The sequence below is a fragment of the Xenopus laevis genome, chromosome 4L (assembly GCF_017654675.1).
Source record: "Xenopus laevis strain J_2021 chromosome 4L, Xenopus_laevis_v10.1, whole genome shotgun sequence".
Classification (NCBI taxonomy): Eukaryota; Metazoa; Chordata; class Amphibia; order Anura; family Pipidae; genus Xenopus; species Xenopus laevis.
In genome coordinates this window covers 146,187,096-146,206,520 of record NC_054377.1, presented here as the reverse complement: position 1 = coordinate 146,206,520, position 19,425 = coordinate 146,187,096, and the positions used below count along the sequence as shown (strand labels likewise).

Here is a 19,425-nt window from a genome sequence, read left to right as displayed (position 1 = left end):
GAACCACCCCTTTAAAGGAAATTTTGAGCAATGACACAATTGGTTTTTAATGGTAGCGATTCTCACAGGTCCCAGGGCGCTTAGTGATCAGTGGGAAATTGCACTCCTCATGGGCGACAAAGCACATGAAAATACCTTAGCTCCAGGATGGGGGCTGGACTGGGCCAGTGCGAGACCAGGAAAAAAACAGGTGGGCCCTGCCAGCCCAGACCCAATCCCTAAGGTCTCCTGAGTTTCTCTCTGACTTACCCTCCCCCACCCTTAATTGCAGCTGCATGAAGAAATAAGTAGGTACATGCTACACACTGGCGGAGTAAGGGGCCAAAGGGGGGCCGTGGGGTCTGGGTGTGCAGGCCCCTGATGCAGCAGCTCAGGGGGCCCGGATCCCCAAATCCGATGCTGTCCGGGATGAATACAAATCACTGCAGATAAAACATTTTATGCAAATGAAGGGATTTTCGCATGATTATGTGATTCTAATGGTTTGACCATGGGGATTATAGTTCAGGGTAAGGAAGAGATATTTTTGGGTGATTTTTAAGTGACAAAAGCACCGTGTGTGACACTAAGGAACGAATTAAAGATTCGAATTTCTGGTTCATTTTAGTGAAATTCGAATAGGGAATAGTCCAAATTCGATTCGAGTTTTAAAAAAATTTCATATTCGAATTTCTAAATTTATCATGTTCTGTCCCTTTAAGAATTCGAATTCGACTATTCGCTATCTAAATCCTGCCGAATTGGTATTTTAGCCTATGGGGGACCTCCTACAATCAATTTGGAGTTGTTTGGTGGACTTTTTTTTTGTGAAAAAACTCAAATCGAATTTGATTCGAATTTGCAGGTCGATTCTATTCACCCAAATTTAAAAAATTCAAATTTTCGAATCTCCTGCCTGAGTCTCTCCCTGCTCACTCATAGCTCTGGGCTCAGATTACAGAAGAGAAGGGAGGAGGGAGGGGAAGAGAAGCAAACTGAGCATGCTCAAGCCCTAGCCCTGGAGGTTTAAGTTGAAAACAGGAAGTCTGATACAGAAGCCCATGAGTACACAATAGAAGGAAAGAAATGCTGTGTTTCTTTTGACAGAGGTGGATTTAGGTGGATCTTTCTGATAAAGCTTACTTAATTTTAGCCTTTCCTTCTCCTTTAAGTCTACTGCAAAATCATTCATTAAATAAACCCAATAGGATTGTTTTGCCTCTGATAAGGATTATTAACGGATACTGTTTCATCTTTTTTATAATTACAGAGAAAAAGGAAATCATTTAAAAAAAAATTGGATTACTTGGATAAAATGTAGTCTTTGGGAGAGGGTCTTTCTGTAATGGAGTTTTCTGGTTAACAGATCCCATAGCTGTACTAGTTTTAATAATTCCAGTTTAATCAGGACTTTAGTTGCCCTTTAAGTTTTGATATCACAATGTATAATGCACCTAGGTGGGAAGACGCAAGTCGGCACCCCCCATATTTGCTTTAGTTGGATGTAGCAGAGATCACATTTCTGACCTGCATCTTCCCCCCTAGGTGCATTATACATTGTGATATCGAAACTTAAAGGGCAACTAAAGTCCTGCTGATTGCATGAGCACAACAATAGCAGAGATATATAACTAAATACACGATTATCCAAAGCAGATGTGGACGCACGAGCCATTCCGTGGGATTATTTACACCAAAAAAACCTCAGAAAAAAACATAAAAGCCACCAAACCTCTGAAGAGGCAAAAGTAAAACAATCGATCAGTTGTTGTCATGGATCTTTCCCCTTCAGTAACAATATGGGCTGGGGTTTCAAAAATACAAGTTCAGCAGGGAATAGAATTTGCATTTCTTAGTCCGATGAGAACCCGAGGCTGGTTCTCCTTGTGTAATAGTCTGCATATCTACATTCAGCAGTGAAGCCTCGGGATATAGGGGCAAAAGCTCAGGCTGATTCTTAAAATATATCATTACAAAATACACCAGAAACATCAAAAAAGGGTTGAACTATCAAATTTTATATATATATATATATATATATATATATATACATATATATATATATATATATATATATATATATATATATATATATATATATATATATATATATATATATATATATATATATATATAAAACAAGGGAAAGTTGTGCTCACCACTAATTTTTAAAACCATTAGGCGGGGGTGCAATGAGGCTGTGAACACAAAATACATATAGTCAAATACAAGAGTCCTCTGCACTCAACCCATTAGCAATATATTTAAGACATTGAGACATTTTGTTAATGGGTTGAGTGCAGAGGACTCTATTTGTCTATATGTATTTGTTTATTTGTTTTAGGTTGCGAATAGTCGAATTCGAGTTCTTAAAGGGCCATAGTATGATAAATCTCGAAAATCGAATGAGAATTTTTTTTTAAAAAAACTCGAATCGAATTTGAACAATTCCCTAGTCAAATTTGACAGTTTTGGCCATAAAAAAAAAAAAAAACTCGAAAATTCTAATTTTCAATTCGACCCTTGATAAATCTGCCCCCTAGGTAAGATAAAAAAATGTTGCCACAAAAACTCACTGGAGAAAAAAAATCACGATTAAAAGAAAGAATTAGTGAATTCTAAAATTGGCTCTAATTCCAAGGTGAGATTACTATTTAATCAAAATGTACAGGGATGGGATGCCCCCTTACCCATTATCCAGAGGGCTCCATGCAGGACCGCCATCAGAAATCGCAGGGCCCCGTACGACAAAAATTCCTGGGCCCCCTGGGCTGCGCCCACCGCAAGCCCCACCTACAGGTCCGCCCTCCCCACCACACAGTAAAAAAACAAAAAAAATATTGGTGGCTAGGGTTCCCACATGTTAATAAAAAATAAAAAGGTCAGGGCCCCCCATAAAAAACATTTGTGGCCAGGGCCCCCCCATTAAAAAATATTGGTGGCTAGGACCCCACATGAGAAAAAAAAATTGGTGGCCAGCCCCCCCCCCCATTATAAGAAAATTGGTGGCCAGGGCCCCTAGAACGTCCATGCCTTCCCGAAGTCAGCAGCTCTCAAAAAGATGGGGGGCCCGGCTAATCAAGTAAGTGTGGCGTGGCCGGGCCCCCCTTACCCTCGGGCCCCCTACAACTCTCCCCCCTGCCCCCCCTGATGGCTGCCCTGGCTCCATGGTCAGGGTTAGACTGCGGGTGGGCAAGGCTACCACATCTGGGGTCCCTGTTGCCCACCCACAACCAGCCCCTTACCCCCATACACATTGTCCTTACTTTTGCCACAATCAGGGGAGGGCAGAGGGTCAATGGGGCCCACCAGGTTTTTTCCGATGTCCTGCCGGCCCAGTCCAACCCTGTCTATGGTGTTCCCCACTATGGAAAGACCCCTTATCCAGAAGGTCCCATGCATTTTTGGATTATAGACTCCATACCTGTATTACAGAACACAACACTGACAATTGCTTGGCACCTCCACAGACACAGATTAAAGAGAACCCAAACAAACACTTACCTGTTCTGGTTTCAGTCCGGGAGGAATCCAGGCGTATTCTTCCAGGGCGCAACCGGAGTCGTCATCGGAGGTGGAATTCCTCTGAAAGTCAAACATCAGCTTGTTCATAGTTTTCTCCATTTCCAGGGGCATTGCCGTGGCGCTGTGTTCCTCCCGCGGGCACTTACAATGCAGACAAATCTTCCTGCGGAAACAAGATCCTCAGTTTCATTCTGGCTGCTCAATGAATCTTAGATACCAAACTATAAACATTGCTTCTGGCACGGCGCCTCTTGGCAAGGGAGCTCTCATTCCAAGGAACCTATTTTGTTTGCACATGTCAATAAAGTATAAATAACCTCACTGGAACACAATTTGTATATTTATGTCCCCCCCCATACAAACAGCTGAGAGGAGGGGACGGAGATTTGATACCAGTGTTTAAAAGTAAAATAGATCCTGCTCAGAGGGAGGAATTAGATTCCATCCATTAATTTCATCTTAAATACATGTTACAGTACTATAGCAGAGACTCTCATGTGCAGAACATTCCTTTTCTGTGTTTACAAGTAAATTGGAGCTCCCTTAGTTTAATAAAGGGTTTGTTCACCTTAAAAATAATTATAGTATGATGTAGAGAGTGATATTCTGAGACAATTTGCAATTGGTTTTCATCTTTTATTACTTGTGGTTTTAGAGTTATTTAGCTTTAGATTCAGCAGCTCCCAAGTTTGCAATGTGGTTGCTCAGGTCCAAATTCCCCTAGCAACCATGCATTGATTTGAATAAGATACTGGAATATGAATAGGAGAGGCCTGAATAGAAAAAGGAGTAATAAAAAGTAACAATAACAATACATCTGTAGCTTTATAGAGCATTTTTAAATGGGGTCAGTGACCCCCATTTGAAAGCTGGAATGAGTCAGAAGAAGAAGGCAAATAAATGAAGGCCAATTGAAAAGTTGTTAAGAATTGGCCATAACATACTAAAAGTTAACTTTAAGGTGAACCAAACCTTTAATCATGAACTTCCACTGTATAAGGATTCACATGTGGCGGTCAAGCCAAACCCGAATACCTGACCCCTTATTAATATAGTTATTATTTATTAACATGTATTTTTAGTTAATGATTGCGTTTAACTGACACACAGAACTCACAAAACATATTTGCATAGATACCACGGCTGATTCTAGATAACTATCTCCAATATACTTTAATAAAAAAATGTGAACCGTTTTTATAAGAAACCTGACTGTATGCAGTGAAATTCTCCCTTCATTCACTGCTGTGGATAGGAATTGTCAGACGGTCCCTAACTGTTCTGCATGGGAAACAATGAACAGCAGGGGGATCCCCCGCCTTACTTCCCAGCCATGCAGAACTCAAGCAGCTTTGTTTGTTTCCCTGTAGAGCAGTCGGCGACTGTGTAGAGATTTGTATTGGATTTTATTTTTGCCTTTACATCCCCTTTACTGTTTCCAACTCCAGCTGCAGGGACAAAGATCATGGAGCCAGATTTAAACAGATAAACTGGGATTCTATTTGGAAGATTATTTTGCTGCAGCCACTGGTTCTGCAGAGTTGGAGAAAGTTTGTATTAAACAATAGAAAAACTATAAAATCCACATTAGATTACATGACAACACAGGACCCAGTGCAGTCTGTATATTCTGATTATTAATCAGTCTTGCTGTATCGGATTCTGGCAGATATTATTTGACTTGTGCTGTTCCCTAAGCAGCCCAGACCACACTGAGCATGTGCACAGTCTTGGTCTTGCAAAGATGTATAACAAAGTTACAAGATGGTGACCCGCTGTGACCAGCTTTGAAAGCATAAATTATTTGTTTGATTAGGCTTGTGGTGCAGTAAGTTCATGTTTATGTTTAGTATACAAAATACAGCATTTCTAGCCTTATTCTATTTTAGACTTCACTTCCCCTTTAAGGAATGACAGAAAGTCACATTAATACCGTTCACTTGAGGCCCTTTCAGCTCTTTGTTGAAATGTGGGAATTGGTCTCAGAGGAAGACATCAGGATTGATCCGGGATTCCCGGGAATCTGGTGTAGGAAGGAAACAGTCCCTATTTCACTTATCCGCCAGGGAGGGTTACATTGCTGCATGGGTTAATTAAGAGCTGAATCAGCAGGAGTTTATTAATGATGATCCTGTTGAGATTTTATTGATGGAATTGGCGGGGGGGGCACCTCCACTGCAATATACGATCCATGTGCAGTTGTATGTACTCGGTAAACACATAGTGAATAAAGTACCCCCTGTTGTAAAATATAAGGATATTTTAAGTCACCGAGGTGTTCCATGACCGAAGGTCGAGTGCTTTTATATAGGTCACTTTTAATATCCCATACCTCCCAACATTTTGGAAGTAAAAAATGTAGCGCAGCAATTTTTGACCACACCCCTTTCTGTGGCCACACCCCCTAATTACCATGTTTGTTTTACAAAATTTGGCAGGTTATGAAAGTTTGAAAATATTTCTCCTTATCTAAACTGTGTTTTTGTGTCTCAAAATTGTTACAAAGTATCTTATTTGCACCTGTTAGCTGTTCTGGGCTCTCTGCTAAAAGACAATTAAGTGAGAAACTTTGTTTCTTTTTCTGGCTGTTCAGTGCAGAGAAAAGAGGGACTTTCCAGTACAAATGAGGGACTGCGGGTTGAGCTGTCAAAAGAGGGACTGTCCCTCCGAAAAAGGGACAGTTGGGAGGTATGATATCCTCATATTTTCCAACAAGGGGTTCTTTATTTATTATAATATACAAGTTTTAGTGAGTCATGTGACAGAAAAGACATCACTACTCACCGTTTATAACTGATGACATCACTACTCACCGTTTATAAGTATATAATTTACAAGATATTCATGGCTCTTGTGTATAATAATGTAATTATTCTATACAAGGGTGATCTTACTCTCATATTCGGGGGTGTGTTTTGGGGTTGAATATAGCTGTCTTGGCCCCCCCCCAGAACAGCTGCTGGAAGGAATAAGGAGATATAGCAGGTAAAGTAAGACAACCCTCTCCTATATCTGGAATCCAGAGCACGTCACGTTGATGATATTTTCCAAAGCCTGACGTCACTGCTACAGCCGAGAGTAAGAAACTCACACCGATTCACCCCACACAGACATATTCCAACAGTAAGGATACGCAATGCTGCTCCCAAATGAAAACTCATTGCACGTGGTTACATACATGTCACTACATGCCTCTTTGTAAGAGAAGCTCCTGAATCCTTTAAATAGAAGAAAAAAAGAAACAAGATCTGTTCATTGAACAAAACCTCTGCTGATTGTAAGCCTCGTACAAATGTATATATAAATGTATATATAAACACACCCAGTTTGGGTAAATATATCCAAAATGTTCCTCTACTAGTGATTGGCGAATTTGCCAGGTGCGAATTCACAGCACATTGTCACAGCAAAGTGTTTCGCCGCTTGCAATAAATTCGCCCATTACTTCCCTCAGCATATACATGTGTTTCTACAGATGACCAGGAGCTGCCATGCTGATTTCTTCAAGAAACGAAAAAGACATATGGTTAATGGCACTCATATGTAAAATGAATGAGCATTGCAAACCTTACTCTATCCTCCATATCTAGGGAAAGGCATAAACTTTGCTCAGGTGCAGTAACCCTTAGCAACAAGATTTTTTATTTTAAACAGATGCCATTACATGATAACTGCTTATTAGTTGTTATAGCTGATTTTGCACTTTATAACAAGGTTACAGATACATAGAAACACTGTGGTAACAGTCACCCTGCTATAGTTCCAGGGGTACCCAGAGTACAAATAAGCACTCACCCAAATCTCCCCCTAACTGACCTTCAGACTGGGCCCCCTTAGCTCATAACAAGGTTACAGATATATAGAAACATTGGGGTAACAGTCACCCTGCTATAGTTCCAGGGGTACCCAGGGTACAAATAAGCACTCACCCCAAATCTCCCCCTAACTGGCCTTCAGACTGGGCCCCCTTAGCTCATAACAAGGTTACAGATATATAGAAACATTGGGGTGTCACCCTGCTATAGTTCCAGGGGTACCCAGGGCACAAATAAGCACTCACCCCAAATCTCCCCCTAACTGGCCTTCAGGCTGGGTACATCAAAGAGAGCAAATTGGCATTCTAACAGTATTTAACAATAACATTGCTGCCTTGTTGGGGTTCTGAGTTCGATTCCTGCCAGGGCACTGTCTCCAAGGAGTCTTTATGTTCTCCCAATATCTGTGTGGGTTTCCTCCTACACTCCAAAACATAAATGCAGGTTGTCTCCTGATACAATTAACCCTAGTATGCACGAATGCAATAGGGACCTTAGATTGTAAGCTCCACTGGGACAGGGACTGATGTACAACCCTGTAAAGTGCTACAAAACATGTTGGAGCTATTTAAATAAAAGGTAACATACCACATACCAATCAATCAATATATATATATATATATATATATATATATATATATATATATATATATATATATATATATATATATATACACACACACACCAAAACAGTAAGCTGTGTACTTTACTGCTTATTAAAAAGGCAAAAGTATTAGTTTATACTTTCCCCTTAAGTATCTGAACAATGGATTCAGCTGAGTAAGCCGAGCAAGAACACCACTGTCCTATTTTACCCTTGGATCGGATTTTCCATTAAGGGATTATAGCACATAATGTACTGTAGGAAAAGTGCGGAGCTATAGTTTCCCCTCGTGGAGTTCTGCCAAACTCTCCCATTTCCTGCATTTCGTCAGATCTAAAATACACACAGACCCCCGAATGCATGCTGGGTGTCTGGTTTGTATTCAGCCTGTCAGAGGGGCTTAGGGGGGAAAAATAGGCCTTGGGTTGTTACCTTAACGAATGATCTACTCACAGTTTCATGCAAATTCCTTAATTAATCAGCTCCTATGGAAACAGCTCTGCTCTAAGGCAGGGGGATTCATTAGCCCTTTGCAGGAGGCAGAACCAGTAGTGAGGAAAGGGACAGATACTGCTTTCAATTACATTTAAAAATAAATTCATTTTAAATGGGCGAGGAAGTTACGTAGTGCACTGAAACCCTAGTTTTATAGTCAGTGTTGGACTGGGACACCAGGGGCCCACCCAAAAACCTTTAACAGGGGCCCATCAATTAATCTTAAACCAGGGGCCCACTCTTAGTACTATTATTCTTCCTTTCCTCACTCATCTATTCTCCTTTTCTTTACATACTATAATCTATTATTCCATCTATTTAGCCACTTTGTTCTCATAGAAATAGGGAATGGCCATGAAATAGGCCAAATGTTTAGCAGCATGAGGGCCCACTGACACCTGGGCCCACCGGGACTTTTCCTGGTATCCCTGTGGGCCAGTCCGACACTGTTTATAGTTAGGCTGCATAAGGCAAACACTATGGCAACTCCTTTCCATACTTGGACATATGCCATCAAAATCTACTGTATAACTGACACAGAGCAGGAGGGTTCGGGAGTCTGAACCAAGAACAATTTAAGCATAAAGCAAGTATAAATCTCTGTAATCACTCACCACAATGGAGACATGGCTCAGGTGCTCCAGCCTGAGGCCCTCAGCTCAGGGGAGCGGACAATCCTTATATAAAGCATAAAGGTTGGTGCAGGGCACACTGGTAAACTCACGTATTGATCACTGGGGCACTTAATCATAGGCTACAGGAGGGTTCAGGAGTAGACTATGAGTGCCATAAAGTAAGACATGCGTAGGGCTTTGGGGGGGGGATAATAGAACTTAAAGGGGTGGTTCACCTTTAAGTTAACTTTTAGTATGTTACAGAATGGAAAATTGTAAGCAACTTTTCAATTGGTCCTATTTATTATTTATAGTTTTTTTAAATTATTTGCCTTCTGACTTTTTCCAGTTTTCATATGGGGGGTCACTGACCCCATTTAAAAAACAAATGTTCTCTTAGTCATTGCAAGCATTTGGGAAGCATTTGGGTTACGGTCAAGACAGAAGGCCTGCGACTGCCCTTGTAATGATTTTCTGCCTAGCTAAAGGCATGAGCACTGGGATGCGAGACCTTCAGTGTTCTACAATGTATCAACTTCTGAAGCATTCCCCCGAGACCTTTGGCCCCTTCAATGTGCACTTGCCTCTGTGGTGGGTCTCTTGGCCAGTAACCAAAATAGAAAGGAATCTCACAGTGGAGAGCACTCTACCCTGCAGCAAAGGCCCATCACAAGCTTGAGTAGCATAAGGCTGGCTACATACAAGCCATACGTGTTCTTTATATGAGAGAATGTTGCGTATTGTGAATCAAACTCGCAAGCATGGTCTAAAAAAAGCATATTTGCTGGTGGGCCTGGTGCCACAGCATTATGCCCCTGAACATATGAATACTTTCTTAGCAAGAAGCTTAAACACTAAATATCAATATGTGTAATGTATAGGAAGGGCTCTGTCTCACTGCTCAGAAACAAGAGATATTGAGAATTAACTATCTGTCACCAACTGCACCCACCAATGCATTTTCCCATGTTTGCCACTTTAGGTAGAATTATGGTGAAATGCACATTTTCAAGTTGCTATAAAATGCACAACGAATTATGAATAGTCTACAGCAGTGATTCCCCAACCAGTAGCTCGTGAGCAACATGGATGTTGCACTCAGTGTCCTCAAACCAGGTGCTTATTTTTGAATTCCAGGCTTGAAAGAAAGTTTTAATTGCATAAAAACTAAGTATAGTGCCAAGTAGAGCCTCTTGTAGGATGCCAGTCCACATAGGAGCTACCAAATAGCCAATCACAGTCCTAATTTCATGCTTGTGTTGCTCTCCAAGTCTTTTTACATTTGAATGTGGCTCACGAGTGAAAAAGGTTGGGAAGCCCTGGTCTACAGTATAGCAGGCTGGAAACAGACAAAGTAACCTCATTATAATTATAAAACAAGAGGGCTCATGCTGTTAGTCATTACTAATGTCATCAAGTATTTATAAAGCACCGATGTATTTGGCACTGCATCCAAATAAAAGCAGGGCACATGCAAATATGTAGAGAAATGGGAGGGAAAGAGGATCTTTGAAATTGAGAGGCAAACCAGTAGAGCACCTTACAGGTGGAGCATGGTGGACAACCTTGGAGGTGCTGTTGGATAGATCATTGCAGCAATTTATCTGCCCAATCTTCTTGTGCCCTTTTGACAATCACCTGTGCAACTGTGTTTGTTCAGTCAAGTCCATTTTTGGGTCCAACACTTGGACCTAAGACCATGTAAAAGGGTGGACGCAAATATATCACATGGTCCTATTGGTCAGCACGTGGTTATTTCTTTATCTGTAGGTCTCAATCACTTTGGTTGAGGAGCAGGTTGGAGCATGTACATTCCATATGATGATCTACTTAGGGGTTATTGGAACTTACCATTGAATGACACTGTGTTTGTTAATGAACCATGTCCCTTTTAGTTCCATGAACACACAATTGTAAAATTATAATACATGTTAAAATTAGATGCTTCATAGTGTATTGGCATTTCCTATTCTCAGACGGAACTGTATTATTACAGGCAGAAGACGACTGCTGTTGTGGAAGACAAACTAGTGCTAGCATGTGAGCAGCAAATGAAATGACGACCCAGGGCTACAGCACAATGACAGATTAATAGATTTCATACTGACTGCGACTAGGACTCCAGTGTTCCCAGGATAATGATTTGTTCTCCTCAAGTGATGAATGACAAAAATGTAGGCCTAACCCGATTTTCTGTGGTTACAGCAAATATGATGCAGACTCCATGATCCCTTGGGAATGGGAACACCAAGCAACTGTATGCATCTCATTAGTGGTCATTCTATATACAATGGGGATTAAATATAAATATATATCTACCCTCTATTACTACTTAACTACAAGACCCAACCATAGTCTTAGTTATACATGGAGTGCCCTCAAAGGTACTAGATACTAGAAGGTACCCTAGATATGACTAACAATATCCCAATGGATGTTGATCACTAAGCAGATAATTGCCTGATGGGGCATGTGTCTGGGGAACTCATATTATCACAGACAAATACTGGCTAAATTGAATGTGTCACACAAATTCTTCATTATAGGCTTTGACATTAACTGAAAAAATGCTTTCGCAACAGCAGCTCCTGTAGGAAGATGAAAAAAATGCCGGCTCAGTTCCTCCATGTAATGTCTCTCCACCTCATCCTAGAAAGACATTAAGCTGCAGAAGAATAACCTTCCCAACAGAGACAGGAATTCCAAGCCTCTTAAAAATAAGACACATGGCACCAGATCTCAGACAAAACTGTTCTACGTCATCAAGAACAGAACTTCAAAGGAACTTCTGCCCATGTGCAATTTAGGCCAACAAAATGATTGATAATGGAAAAACAGTAATAATATAGTGTTTCCTTTTTTATGGTTTGTATTCCATGTTCCATAGGTGGATGAGCCACATTTGGACTAATGTATTTCAGGATGTAATCACAAGTAAGTTATGTTTGAAATTGACCCAAGGGCAATCAGTAAGGGACAACCACACCAATAAAATAACCCCATGAACCTACAAGTTTCATTTCTATCTTGCTGCAAAAATACATGGTACAGGGTAGTCGTAACTGTATCCAATGCCTCAGGTTACCAACCCTTGGATTTAAAATCCCCCACAATGCCCTTTAACCACAAGAGCATAGACAACATGGCAGAGGAAGAGCGGCTGGGGAGGTGTATGAGCCTGGCAGCAACATTTATTATGGGCTGGAGTGGTGACAGTCTCTGGAGGAAAAAAATCAATCAATAAAGAGTTGCAGTAGCCAATACGTGACATGATAAGAGAGTGAAATATAATTTTGAGGCATCTTCTGTGATGAATGGTGGTGTTTTAGAAATATTCCATAGGTGAAAGTAACATCATTCAGTTATTTATTGGACAGAGGAGTGAAGGAGAGGGCAGAATGAAATATGAATTCTGTAGAGAGGGGGTGATAGTGAATCCATTAACTGGCCAATTGTGAGTGTTGAGGTGGCCATACATGGATAGATCCGCTCGTTTGGTGATCTTCCTCCGATATCCCCACCTTGAGGTGGGCAATATCAGGCTGATCCGATCGTGGGCCCTATGGCCCAACGATCGGATCCTAGCGTTCTTAAACGGGCGGTCAACGAACAGATGCGGCCGCGATCCGACAGGATTTTTAATCCCATCCGATCGAGATCTGGCCGACTTTCTCGATCGGGGAAGCCCGTCGGGGGCACCCATACACGGGCCAATAAGCTGCCGACCTGGTCTGTTGGCAGCTTTTATCGGCCCGTGTATGGCCACCTTAAGACCATATCTTTCTTAGACACGTTTAATTTTTGGTAGTGTTGGGCATCCAAATAGAAGTGACTGACAAGAACAGAGTTATCAGATCTAGTTTAAGATTAGGAAAGGAGAAATACAATTGGGTATCATCAGCATAGTGGTGGTATTTAAAACCACATGAAATGATTAGTTGGCCAAGAAGAAAGTATAACAAAGTGAATAAAAGGGGCCTAGGACAGAACCTTGAGGAACCCCAACAGAAGGAGTGAAGGGAGAAGATGATGCTCCATTGAAGGAGGCACTAAAAGAGCAATTTAATAGATATCAAGAAAACCAGCACAGGGCAGTGTCAGGAAGGCCAAGAGAATGAATTAGACGAGAAAAGGGCGATTGCTGGTGTCAGAAGCAGCTGAAAGATCAAGGAGTATTAATAAGAAGTGGTTTTTGGCTTTTGCAGAGAGCAGGTCACTGGTGAGTCAAGTTACAGTTTCTGTGGAATGCGGTGGCTGAAAACCAGATTGTAGGGAGTTAAAGCAAGACACGGCCAGAGCATTTACCATACAAAGTCCACATATCCTTGGCTTCTAGGTCTAAAACTTTCCTTATTTTACATCATCAAGATAACAAAAACACTTCCCGATGTAATTAAAATAATTTTCTGATCTACCAACAGCAAAAGGGTTCTCTGGATACACAATCACTTTGCATTATAAATGAATTCCATGGGATTTATATTCTTTTAGACTTGTCTGCAACATCGTTATCCAAACATCGATCTCCATATCTAGCCACAGCGCAATGCCCAACACACTAAGTATTGTTTAACTACAACCCCCTTCGGCTGGGACTTTTAGTTTAACAACAGCTGGGGGGGGGCACAGAAAGGACATCCCTGATGTACATACTATTAATATCTACCGTCTGTAACTCAATATATTGTGTTTTTTCTACTTGTATCTGCTCCTTGGACAAATACTCTTTCTTCCCTACCCTATAAACAGCCCTGATAGAATTGGATCCTGCCCACAACTAATCCTATGGAACAATGATAAATATTTGATAGTTCTAAAGCGGAAATGTTCTGCTCATTATTGAGGTGAACCAAACAGAACAAGCCAGAGACAGAGACAGAGACAGTCCATGCAGCAAAATGAGAGAACCTGACCTCATTAGGCAGAACCACCGCACCGTAACCAGCAGTTTCCTATTACTTAAGTGATATAAACAAGTCACCAATTATCCATATAGGAACCCCGAAATGGACATCACCTGACCTCACTATATTGATTATTTCTTGGGTTTGCTCTATGAGATTCCCAGATACTGGAGAACGGGTAATAATTAGTAGGTGCCAAACACAATCCGTAGCATGCAATGCTCCCAACACACAACTAATATCCTCATATAATATTGATATTATAACACTTGTGTTTCCTGGAAATTAAATACATTTAACCTGTATAATTTGCCTATTAGCACTGCCTTTGGGGAATAATTCCACAATTCATGAGCCCGTCATGCTAAGCAAAAATAAGATGGATTAAAAATGACAGCAACTTAAATGCGTTTTCATAAATAAATGTTTCATTAGTACCGTCTTGGGATTTCCATTTATAGAGGTGCTTTGAGATGACCCCAAGGATTATTCAGTCTTTACAGACAATAAGCTTTTACAACACCGTGCATTAATGATATACTGTAGATGTTGTATTTAATAAGGTGTGGGCCAATCTATCATGGGAATTCTCTACGGCAGGGTCATTTGGATGCTCATTGTTTTACCAAATGTTCAATGGGATATTCATTAGTGAGAGAATATCACTTCCATTCAGGACCAGAAAGGTATTGTAACAGGAAGAAAATTGACTTTATCTTGATTCAAGAATATCAATCAAGCAAGTAGTTCAATATTGGATTCTAAAAGGTCTATCACATAAACACGACATGTTGTTTCCATTAGCTGGGAGTCTGTGATTAAAATCTTGAGATTTATCTCTCTGGAACACGGCGGTGCCAACGATAGAAGCCAAGTGACAAGGCAAAGGAAGATTGGGATACATGATTGGATATCTTATGGTTGGAATGATTGGAACCAGACCGCTGAATGAGAATTCGCGTGCTTTCCATTCTCTCTGCAGGGGATCCCTGAAGTCACGTAAATGCCAGTGTGGCCTTCCATGCACAGGTTATCGTTTGATCAGCAGATTGTTCCCTATAATTAGTCACATATTATATGAAATAGTTCCCTTTCATTGTTTTTCCTTGAAATCACTGGAACACATGGGAGACATTTCCTACTCTCAAGCGGGATTCCGACTGTTTTCCATCGACCATCAAGCTGATCTTCCACGAAAATAACCCTACACAAGTTAAATGAGCCTTACAGCTATGTCTCTATGTGGGTGGATCTCACTCTTTTCTGTTTTAAAGCTCCTTAGTATTTTATAGCAATTATGCAACATTAGAGGAATATCCCAGGAAATTCTAGATGGTTTGAGTCTCCAAAAACTCAACATAAAGCTTCAATCATGGCTGCATATAAGGCAGGGTATAGGGATCATAACGATTTTCAAGTTATTCACAAATGCATCATGTAACAAAAGTGACATTAAACAGGTATGGGACCTGTTATCCAGAAAGCTTGGGACATGAGGTATTCCAGATAAAGGATCTTTCTGTAATTTGGATCTCCATTCCTCAAGTCTACAAGAAAATCATTTAAACTACAATTAAACACAATATGATTATTTTGCTTCCAGTAAGGATTCATTATATCTTAGTTGGGATAATGTACAAGGAACTGTTTCATTACTACAGAGAAAAAGGAAATCATTTGTAAAAAATGTTAATCATTTGATTATAATGGAGTCTATGGGAAACAACCTTTCCTTAATTTGGAGCTTTCTGGATAACGGATCCTATACCTGTACCTCCAAATGGGACCATGTATATTTTAAATATTATCCCATCTGAGCTTGCACTCTATACGTCACGTGTAAATGTCAACATAAGCTTCTGAGCCACAGAAATCAATGACGAAAGTCATTAAACCTCATAATGTGGGGAAAAAGCTTATTATACAGCAATTTAGGGACAGTTGCAGGTGGTCTCATAAGAAGGGTTTTGAGACCCCACCAATGTGTGAAAAGAAAATGAGCGTGCGTCTAATAATAAAGTTTAAATCGCTAACGATCTTGATTATTGTAAGACCCTATAGAGCATGTTCCTCCCAATTACAGAGATTTCCAATTACAAAGTGAAAGCCGCAGTTAAAATAATAAAGTGATAAATGATATGTCTGGAGTCACAGTCACTCACTCGGATGCTGGAAGAAATGAAATATGCAGAAGCGAATGAAGGGGTTACACTGCATCTGCCTTGAATAATGATGCACTTATTTCTCTACCAGCTCTAATCCACTGTGTGGTTAATGAAGGCTCAGGCGGCCACTAAACACAGATCCGAATCCTTCATACAAAAGGGAAGAGTAAGTGGATTAGTATCTGGACACGGGGATGGGTCATTGCAATCGCCCAGGCAGCTGCTTCCAACAAAGGACTAATTGCCGTAACTCTCTAAAAATAATGACATTCGAAGGGAGGGGAGGGTTGTGTTAAAGAAAAGTAGGTGCCCATCTATCTATTTACAGTGTATAAGCTACGTATATATAAAAAACATCTGTAACCTAGCTGTGCATTTAGATACAATGTCTATGGCAGATTGCTTCAAACGTATCATATCATTCAAACATCTCATAATAATATACAGTATATATATATGAAAGTCCTATACATACATATATACATATATATATATATATATATATATATATATATATATATATATATATATAGATATATATATATATATATATATATATATATATATATATATATATATATATATAGTGCATGCATGAAAGGATTCAGGCTGACTTCCTACCTATTCCCGGTACAGCCGAAGACCCCAGGCTGCAGGGAGTTGCTGCCAGATCCGTGAGCTGCTTAGTTTTTACAGTTTGATTCTCTTTTCCATGTCGCCGGCACAACAAACATCTCGGCTGTGCAAAGGAACACAAGGGGGTTACCTCTCCTGTCCCAGCATGACAGACCCAGGGAGATTGTCTTTCTGTAGAAATGAGCAGCCGCTTTTGTCAAAGCCTCTCCGAATAGCCCCGCACACGGAGCATACTGCTGGCTGAGAGGGAATGTGCTGTTGGAAAGCATCAACAGTACAACAGTGATTCCTGCCCTCTTTGGAGAGAAGGCTGTGCTGCTGTTTAAAGGGTCTCTTTTTAGAACCCCAGCTTTTTGTTGTTACCCTCTTCCCTTTTTTTTTTTCAGTCCCAACAAATCCAACACTCTCTTCCAAATGACCCTTTGTAGCAAAGCGTCAGGTCCAATTTGCTCTCCAAAATCTTGTAAAGGAAATATTCATCCCCATCAAGTTTAATTGTCAGCTCTCTCTGTGAGTCAGGATCCTATTCTGTAGCAGCCTTCCCATCTCCTGAATACTAATGACTCCCAGTGATGTCAGCAAGCGAGAGTCGACTCTGGGACACTCTCAATTGTCACTGGCCCCGGCTCAGATCATTCATTTACATGTAAATCAGACTTTCCTAACAAATCAATAGCCCCCCCCCCTCTGGGCGTTGAGCACAAACAAAATCCATTTCAACTGCTTTGGCTTCTATTTGTTATAAACATTCGCCAGAGACACAAGGAGACTCCTTTATGTCTTATTTTACTGCAGGAACTCCCAGCAGTTTGAGAGCTGACCAAAAACTATCCATAACATGGTGGAAATTTTGGATAGGGGTACTAAACCTATTAACTTTTATTTAATTTGGATATTTATACCTTAAGTTTACTGGAAAATCATATAAACATTAAAGGGGTGGTTCAACTTAAGGGTCTGGCCACATGAGCAGATTCGGGGTCGCCCCAGCGATAAATCTCCTCTTCTTCGGGGGGCGACAATCTCCCCTAACTGCCTTCCCCCTGCCCTCCACCGGCTAAAATTAAAATTGCCTGCTGCAATGCAATTAGTTTTCCGAAGTCGCCCGAAGTTTCCTCGTGAGGCGACTTCGGAAAATGAAGCGACGCGTGTCCATTGCCGCAAACGATTTTCATTTTAGCCGTTGGAGGGCAGGGGGAAGGCAGTTAGGGGAGATTGTCGCCCCAAAGAAGAGGACATTTGTAACTGGGGCGACTAATCTCTCCGAATCTGCTCATGTGGCCAGACCTTTAGGGCAGCGACATGCTCAGATTCGGGGAGCTTAGTCGTCCAGCAACAAATCTCCTCTTCTTTGGGGCGACTAATCTCCCTGAACTGCCTCCCGCCGGCTAGAATGTAAATTCGAGGCGGGGTGGCAATCGGTGCAGCCCAAAGTTGCCTCAAACTTTGGGCGACTTCGGAAAACGAATCGCTCCGAGTGCCGGCGATTTACATTCTAGCCGGTGGGAGGCAGTTCAGGGAGATTAGTCACCCCAAAGAAGAGCCGATTTTTCCCCGAATTTGAGCGTCTCTGCCCTTTAGTTAACTTTTAGTATGTTATAGAATGGCTAATTATAAGCAACTTTCCAATCTTTATTTTTTTTTTATAGTTTATTAGTTATTTGCCTTCTTCTTCTGACTCTTTCCAGCTTTCAAATGGGGGTCACTGACTCCATCAAGAAGTAAAGGCTCTGTAAGGCTACAGATTTATTGTCATTGACACTTTTTATTACTCATCTTTCTATTCAATTGCTCTGTGAGGCTACACGTTTTTGTTAATGTTTATCATTCTATTCAGGCCTCTCCTCTTCATATTCCAGTCTCTTTTTCAAATCAATGTGTGGTTGCTAGGGTAACTTGGACCCTAGCAACCAGATGGCTGAAACTGCAAACTGGAGAGCTGCTGAATAAAACGTTTAACTCAAAAACCACAAATAATAAGAAATGAAAACCAATTGCAAATTGTCTCAGAATATCACTCTCGACAGAATTAATTTAACGGTGAACAATCCCTTTTGCTGCACTGGCAGTAAAGGAAGGGTGTCCTACCTAAAGCCATTCAGCTATCGTTGAACTATAATTCCCAGAACCCTTGCATGTAGCATGTCTATCTTTATATACATTAACAGTAGAGAAACAAACAAGTCTTCCAATAAAGAAATACAGATACAAAGACTAAGAGGTCTCTGGTCCATAGAGCTTACATTCTAGCTGAAAGGCAGATTTGATCTAACAGACTTAAGGTTTCTTTGTGCAGTAATAATAATGTGCACAATTGTCAGGTTTAACCAGTTAAACTCGTTGGGCATGAAAATGATTACAATCTATAACCTAATTGCACAGATCTGATCATTCATTCCAGAAGACTAGTCTGTTAAGTTAATCACTCCTATACACAATCACCGGCACTGGTCAATCTGTTTTTTTTTTGGGGTAAGATTGCTCCACAGTGATTGGCCAGGCTGTGAGTCCACTTTACTTAAAACTGATCCTGACCCCCCACATTTTAATAAAAAACTTTGCATCCAATCAGCCTTTCCAGGATCTGCTCCAGTTCCCTTTCTACAGACCCTGAAACTGTTTGCGGCCACTTGCCGTTATTATTAGTAAAACCGGAATCACAGACATGCCCCACAGCGGGGAGTGACA

General features: G+C 40.8%; 1 protein-coding gene across 3 annotated transcripts in view; it reads right to left on the bottom strand.

The window, feature by feature from the left end:
• Positions 1-19,425, bottom strand: part of prickle2.L (prickle planar cell polarity protein 2 L homeolog) — a 236,137-nt gene that overhangs the window by 77,758 nt on the left and 138,954 nt on the right. For 2 of the 3 annotated variants that reach the window (XM_018259210.2, XM_018259212.2), the window contains one exon: positions 3,484-3,667. In XM_018259210.2, the coding sequence (XP_018114699.1) occupies positions 3,484-3,667 (184 nt within the window). Of the gene's footprint in view, positions 1-3,483; positions 3,668-16,722; positions 17,368-19,425 lie in introns of those variants that run through there. The other variant, XM_018259211.2, reaches the window with a different exon arrangement.